The 8,149-nt window shown below is 33.5% G+C and overlaps 1 protein-coding gene across 1 annotated transcript; it reads left to right on the top strand.

The window, feature by feature from the left end:
• Window positions 1-2,645: 2,645 nt before the first annotated feature.
• On the top strand, window positions 2,646-3,531 carry LOC125502497. The gene is made up of 2 exons (XM_048660718.1): window positions 2,646-2,857; window positions 2,910-3,531. The coding sequence occupies exons 1-2, from the start codon at window positions 2,694-2,696 to the stop codon at window positions 3,487-3,489; spliced, it is 744 nt and encodes a 247-aa protein (XP_048516675.1). The 5' UTR covers window positions 2,646-2,693; the 3' UTR covers window positions 3,490-3,531.
• The last annotated feature ends 4,618 nt before the right edge of the window (window positions 3,532-8,149 follow it).

The following is an 8,149-nucleotide window of genomic DNA, read 5'->3' as shown; positions in this document are numbered from 1 at the left end:
TTAAACGTGAAAAACTTTCGTTGGACGAATTTTCTTGTAAACTTCATATTTACTGAGATATCGCACTTTGACGCACTAATGAGCAACCCTGTATAACAAGCTGGAACAAATCAGTAATGCGGGCGATTTTTACGAAATTTTCCACAGCTTTAAAGTCAAGCGTCTGCTAAAGATGGTGGAAATATCAGGCTGCTACTTGTTTCAGTTGGGACATTGCGAATTTTTAAAGAAAACCGCGCAGTTGTGTTAAAGTAAACATTGTAAGACCGGAATTCACGAAGCTGAAAAAAATAGGGACTGGGGAGTTTCTTAACCTTTTAAAATATTTAGAGTCAAGTGTTCTAAGACTGGCGAATTTTTATAGAAAAAACGCGCAGTTCACTTGAAGCAAACATTGTACGACCGGAGTTGATGAAGCTGAAAACAATAGGAATTCCAGGGGTTTTTTGTTAACCTTTTAGAATATCTCGAGTTAAGTGTCTTCTAAGAATGGCAAAAAATTCAAGTCGCAACCTGCGTTAGCCGGAAAGTCGCCAATTTTTAAGTAAAAAAAAGCAGTTGAGGAGGGACCTACATTTTGAGCCCGATATTTACGATAAAAAAGTCTATTTCAAAGCAATTTTTATGAAGCTCTGTATCTTTAGAGTCACCTATGTTGCCAAGACGGTAAAAAACTCAGGTCGCTACTTGCTTCACTTGTAAGGATGCAAATTTTTAAATAAAAACGCGCAGTTGAGTTGAAACAAACATTATGCGACCGGAATTTACGAGGCTGGAAAAAATAGGGATTCTAAGAATGTGTCTTCTGGAATGGTTCAGTGTCTTCTAAGAATGGCCAAAAATTTATGTGCTACCTGCCTTAGCTAGAAAGTCGCCAATTTTTAAGTAAAAAAATGCACTTGATGAAAGGCATACATTTTGAGCCCGATATTTACGTTAGAAACAAAAATTAATTCAGGCGACTTTCATGAAGCTTTCAGTATCTTTGAGTCACCTACTTTGTCAAGGTGGTTAAAAATTCAAGTCGCTAATCGATCTAGTTGCAAAGATGAAAATTTTAAGTCAGTTCAAGTTCAGTTGAGGAGAAACACACATTTTCAACCTGATATCAATGAAACTGACAAAAATTTGGATCATGATTTCATATCAGATAATTATTTTTTTATGTTATTATTTAAATTTACACAGTTAGTGATTGAATTTCAGTTTCATTTCCTGAAAAACCTCGACGGAAAAGGGCGTTTTTTGAAAGCTTGTGTAACTTTGTACTTGAATCTGAGATAAAAGACCTACCTTTTACCTATACCTATATATACCCTATATTTACCTACCTTTTACCTATACTACGCTGAAAGAATCAGGAATTGATATTTCAATTAATTTTTCAGCGTGTTTAGAGCAAAGCGTTTTCTAAAAGTGGAGCAAATTACTTGCTTTAGTTGGAAAAATGCGATTTAAAAAAAACGCACATTTGAGCATAAACATACATACGGAGATCGAGATTACGAATTATGTTCGATTTTCGTAAATCTTTTACTATCTTTAGAGTAACGATGTTGTAAAACTTTGGTCAAAAATTTGAGTCGCTACTTGCATTAATTGGGAAGATACGAATTTTCAAAGGAAATATCGCAGTTGAGCAAAAGCATACATTTTGAGCCCGATATTTACAAAGCTGCGAAAAATTTAATCTTCTGGCAAATTTTTATGGAACTACCCGCATCTTTTGCCCGTCTGGTCTAAAAATAGTAAAAATTTCAAGCCACTAATTGTTTTATTTAGGAAGATGCGAATTTTTTAAGAAGAGAGCGAAGTTGAGTAAAACGTGGTGCTGTTATTTATTAAACAGGCTGAAACAGAATTCCGGGCGATGTTGATGAAACTTTAAATGTTGAATGTGAATGATGAAGGTTTCAGACACTATTTATGTTAGTTTGAAAAATGCGAATTTTTAAATTAGTGAGAGCAGTTGGATAAAAACCTCCGATTGGGAGGGAAAAACGGAACGATGGTGCATTCCTATGAAACTTTGTGCGCCCATAGGCGCACGCCAAGGGCCTGCTAAAATTTACTTGAGCTTGAAAAATGAGAATTTTTAGAAAATTACCACGCTACTCTTTAGATAAATTACGTCACCCTGTATCTTCCACTGGATAAAGAAGCTTACACAAAAAAGTTTCTTCTATCTCTGCTATCTAAACTTTACTAGTTCAAGATCAAATTCGCGAGAAAAGTCCGCAATTTCATGTACATTTGTATTCGCGTTAGTCTTGGAAAAGTTTTCCGAATTCCATCAGAAGATCAATTTTTGTCTGTCGTTTGCCGGTTTATATTCGACCACGAGTTCTTGATTTCTTTTCATCAGTTTTTATAGCGTCACACTGGAACACTGAAGAAGCTCATTTGTGGTTGGATTTTTCTTATATTGTATGAATGTCTGTGATAAATACATATAAATGTTAAAACAGTGTCTCTCCACACTTAATTAGCACTTGGAACATCTGCAGTTCCCATTAAAAAGCATTGTAATTAAACCCACCGTATTCCGATAATAACACCTATAGGAAAGAGTATTTATCGTTTCGTAAGTAGAAAATTGCCAGAGAAAAACTGGGTTAATTGCCAAGTTTATTTTCCAGTCGCTAAATAAAAAACTGCACTTTCGCATCAGTAGACGATCGTCCATATGCAAAATGGGACTCATGGATATTCCAGAACTGTTTCTGAAGCTGTGGGGTCTATGGCCGATTAACACGCTGGAAACACCCTTGAAGCGAAAAATCTATCTTGTTTACCGAGTTACTGTTATTGGATGGTATTCGGCCTTTAACTTCAGTTATTTCATCGGATCTCTCAGGTAGAGCTGTAGCAAATAGTGTCTATTCTTAAAACGAATGTTGGATTTCCAGAATTATTATTGATCAAGAGCCTTTTGAAAGAATCAGCAAATGCCTTTCGGTCTTCGTATCCATTGGGCTTCTTCTATGGAAAGGTGTGATCTATCTCAGAAACGACATAGCGCAAATCTGCATTCAGGTTAGAGACGCTGAAACTCCCCTCAGAAGTTCTTCGGATCAGAAAGTTAAGGTGGCATACCGACGAACGGAGGTCAGCAACAAGTACCTGAATATCTACATCATCGGATCCACGTTCAGCACTTTGGTTGCTTATGCAGGAGTGTCTTGCATCGAGGTATACAATACTGGACCAGATTATTGGAAGATGGACAATGTGTCTTTTATGCACGAAATCTATCTACCAATCGATAAGCTGAAGTGGCGCTGGTGGATTATGGTAGCTAACATAGCGACGGCATGCGAAAGCGTTGTGGTTAATATAGCTGTGCAGAGCAGCTTTTGCACTTTGGTCATGTACGGATCACTTCGATTGGAAGTTTTACGTATTGGGATGCAGAGATTTCATCATAGTCCTTGTGGAGGAGGGAATATGAAGAGTTTTGTGATGGAACATCTGGATACTATAAGGTAATTTTCGCGCTTTATAGTCTTTGTACTAATAGTATTTTCGACAAAGTTTTGAATTTGATGCAATGGACATAGAGGACGATGCTTGCAAATTTAAAGAAAACGGTCACAATAATGGTTCTGAGTGGTGCAGCTGTGGTTACCTCAGAGTTTTACTATCAAAACTAGTTTTTAAACCGATATTTAAAGTAATGAAAACTGAGAAAAACTTCTTAAACTTATGGCACTTAGAAGGGAAGGAAGACTATCGACTGTTGAAAAAGGGCAAAATAGATAATATCCACTTAGATTTTTCTTCCCTTTTATTCAAAAAATAATAATTTAGCTCAATGACACTATCGAAGTAAGAGTGAGACTGGGGTTAGCAAAACATCGCCATAGAAAATCTACTGAGAGGATTTTTTAAAAAACGACAGCAATGGAACCTCAAATAAGAGAAAAATAGCGCATATTTTAATCACAATTTGAGATAACTTCCAATTTCATATGAAAATATATAAATAAAATACGAGTCGATTCTAACTTTAAAGTATATTTTTGAATTCTGTTCCGAAATGTTGTCTTTTATTAGGTTTTCTATTAAGAAAAGTTTGCCTAAACCATTTCCACTTACAAGCTAGGCATGGGTAACTCAGTTAACTTTCAGGGCTTGGCGCAGTGATGCCAAAATGGCTTGGTGCGCCAACCTAACGCACCGACACAGTAACTCACTGGTGCAGTCATAGTAAAGACCAATAGGGGAGTGCTCTGTAAATGTATTTTTTTTGAATTTCACTCATCGTTAAGAAATTTTGTTTGGGATTTGAAAAAACTGTTGCGGGACAAATTTTACATGGCGTTTTTCGAAAATACATTTTTCAGAAGCGACCAATAATCAAAAAATTTAGAGTTGTGCGTTCAGTGAAGAAAAGTGCGCTCTAAACGTCGTCAGCATTTCTTCAAACCTTTAAAAATTCATTCAAATCACATGAATACTGAATTTTGCGCGCTTCGTAAATGTGGATTTCAAAATAAACGCTTTTACGCAACTGCAGACTCTTCAAATCATCAATCAAAAATTCCAACTTCCAAAGTAAACCCAGTAGAAACTTGAAAAATTGACATTCTGTAGAACGCGTTTTTTTTTTAAATTATATTTTGGCGTAAACTTGCACCTAAATATCTGTCTGATATTCAAACTTCGTGTGACTTTTTGTGACAAATGCACTAGAATTTACTCACGCACGTTGTTATAGCTAGGGTTTGTCGGTTTTTGGAGGAAATTATGAAATTACAAAATCGGGTTTTCAGTAGAAAATATCGGTGGTCAATGTATGAATAACACTTAAAAAAAAATTTTAAATGACAAATTTAGCCAAATGTACCAGATTGATAAAAATACTGTTGCAAGCGGTTTTGTTCTTGGAATCATAGCAGTCCGATATGATTTCAAAAAACGGTGTGTTTTGTCTATTGGATGAATTAATTTAGATTTTATATCAGTTTGTCGTCTTGTTTCTTTATATACAGTTCATTAATTCAGTGTTCAGTGCCATTGATTGATATTTAATATAGACGGTATTATACAAAATGTAATTAGGCAACATATTTTAATATTATAGAAATATACATTTTTATTTATATTTTTTATATCTTTGTAGTCCTAGATGTCAGACGTGTGGAATTATTTCAAAAAAGTAGAAAAATAAAAAGTCCGCTGTATTTACTGCAATAAAATACTTACTTACAAAGGATCAAGCACAAGCAGTCTACATAATCATTCGAAAACAGTGCACGATAAAATAACCGAGAAAAAATTATCTGATGCCGGCCCGGGTTCGCAAACAAGTACACAGCCCTGTATGCTTAACTTTGTGAAAAGGACTAGTTTAGAAGAAATTGTATCAAAGCTTGCTGCATTGGATAGACTATCTATTAATTGCATAACAAATAGTTCGTTCATACACGAGTCATTGCAGCAACCAAATTATTGCTTACCACTAAACAATTCTAGAGTTATGAATCTTATTTATAAGTTTTATAAAACTATAAAAAGTGAAACTATAAATGAATTAAATTGTATGAAAAATAAAGGGAAAAACTTTGATATAACTATAGACGAATGGACTAGTAAATGATATCGAAGATATTTAAATATTAGCGTACATCAACTCGAAAAAGATTTTAATTTAGGATTAGCTCCGATATCAAGTACTTGCAATGCTAAAACAATGTTAAACCTGGTTTCTGAGAAACTGAAAACTCTTAATCTTGATTTATCAACTGATAGCATCAACAAATGATGGTGCTGCTGTTATGAAAAAACTTGGTCACATATCACAAGCGATTAATCAACTGTGTTATTCACATGCCATACACTTAGCAGTTACTGATATATTATATAATAAAAATAACAGTCCATTGGAAACAGATTTAAATCCTGCAAGTGAGGACTCTGATAATGACTTTAAATAACTAGATTCTCTTGACATAAACAATTATAAATGACCTGTTCCTGAATTATTGGATGATTATAAAAATATTATTTCTAAATAAAGAAAAATTTGCAAATCGTTTAGAAAATCCCCTGTCAAAAATAGCATTCTTCAGAATCACATGAAACGGAAATACGAGAAAGAATATAATCTTATTCTTGACTGTAAAACAAGATGGAATAGTTTAGAGGACATGTTAGAAAGATTTGTACAGCTAAAAGAATGTGTTGTTTTAACTCTGAATGACCTTAATGCTTCTCATATGTGGAATGAAGATGAAGAAGAATATTACAAAGTTGTAGAACTCGTTAAAGTTTTAGGTCCGATAAAATTAGTAGCCGAAGCTTTAGCTAGATAAGACGCAAATTTTTTTAACAAGTGAAGGTATATTTGAATTTTTGCTGGGTGAAGTACAAAATTTGAAATCCGAAATTATTACATGCTATAAATGCACGGATTGAAGAATTATTTACAAAATTATCAAACTGTTTTAACGGAATCTTCTAATAAATTCCTCCTATTAGCAACGAAAAGTGACATTATTAAGTTATCCGGACAAATATTATCAAGATTCCATAAAGATTACCCTATAGGGGTGTGATAAACTATAAGAATGTGATATTCAAAAACGTGATGAAAGCAATATTCAAGAGCCAGACAATGTTTTATTGAAAAGTGTTAGGGAAGTGGCTATTAATAAATATTCAAAGAAACGGGAAGAAGTGACTTCCTCTACTCAAACTCTAAGAAACACACAAAAATTTAGAATTATTATATCAGGCTTTAAAAACGATTAAGCCTAGTTCGGTTGCAAGTGAGAGGGTATTTTCTATTTCGGGAAATTTTGTGAATAAATTAAGGATACGGCTAAATAGCAAATCGATAGACGTCCGGTTTTCTGAAATCATATTTCATTGAACAAAAAATTAAATAGAATATTTAAATTTGTAGTAAAATTGCCCGGAATAAAAAATACTCGAGCCTTTGCTTAATTGTCTTTAAAAGTAAAATTGATTTTAATAAGTATGTGTGCATAAAGTTTATTTACTCTTCTCTGTCTGCTTTGATTATAATTTACGTTATATAATACACCGTTATATATTTTCTAATTGTTTTTAATAAGTATCCATCTGTATCTAAACATTGTTTAAAAAAAAATAATGGTTATTATAAAAATATGAAAATATATTGTTTTTATTTATTCGAACTTTTTGCTGAATAACTCGTTTCACTCTCATAAAAATATTAACCTTCTTATATGTGAAAATTATGAATAAACAACGAATAATTGTATTTAAAGTTATTTAATCCTGGTAAACTATTATTTCTTTGTCCTACTAAATTACATAAAAAAATTTTACTATCAATAAAATTGAACAGTCATAATTTCAGTCAAAAACTGCTTTTAATCACTCTAAATTTCTTTATGAAAATTAGAAACCAGTTAAAACCGGTTTTATGGAAAAATTACTATTCGAAAACCGGTTTTCTAATATGTCGATTTTTGTATAAACCCTAGTTATAACTGAATCGACTTACCAATTCTCTATCCAGTAATATAAAAACGAAATCTGTGGCTGAAATGGTCCTTGAGCAACGTCAAATAACGTGGGTGGTGTTTGGGGACGGTGAAGTGCCCAATCAGGTGGAGCAACTTTATTGGACTGCATTAAATTTATTTATCTCCACATGCGCACTGGAGGCTTTATGGTCGGTTGAATTAACACAGAAAATTTCTAATAAAAAATATATATTTGAAGGACCCGTTTGGTTTGTGAAAAACACACTTATTTTATCGTATAAAACACAAATGAGATTTGTAAGCAACTATTTTCGAGAGAACGAAAGGGGAGCGAAAATTGATTCTTACGGTGGTTCGTTTTCTTCTCTTTTTTGTAGAAGGGTACTTTTTACGCCCTACATCCGCAATGTTGCCGACGTGCCGTTGGCATGCAGTGTTCAAGGGATTTATATTGTTTGAGGTTTCTCAAACAGTGGGTTCATGTTTCAGTCAATCTATCAACAAAAAAAAACAGGTAAAACCAAAACTATTTACTTTTTTAACAAAAAACATAAAACTGGGTCCCATATTTGCATATCTGAAACGGTTCTTTAGAGACAAGCCTCAGATGAGCTTAATGGAAAAATCCAATGCCTCCCAAAGTTTAAAAATTTACCACAAAAGAACCT

This window comes from Dendroctonus ponderosae, unplaced genomic scaffold (genome assembly GCF_020466585.1).
Source record: "Dendroctonus ponderosae isolate FM_Combo_2020 unplaced genomic scaffold, Dpon_F_20191213v2 Dpon_F_20191213_1, whole genome shotgun sequence".
Taxonomy (NCBI): Eukaryota; Metazoa; Arthropoda; class Insecta; order Coleoptera; family Curculionidae; genus Dendroctonus; species Dendroctonus ponderosae.
Note: the sequence above shows the minus strand (reverse complement) of the source record. Positions and strands in the feature narration are given on the sequence as shown.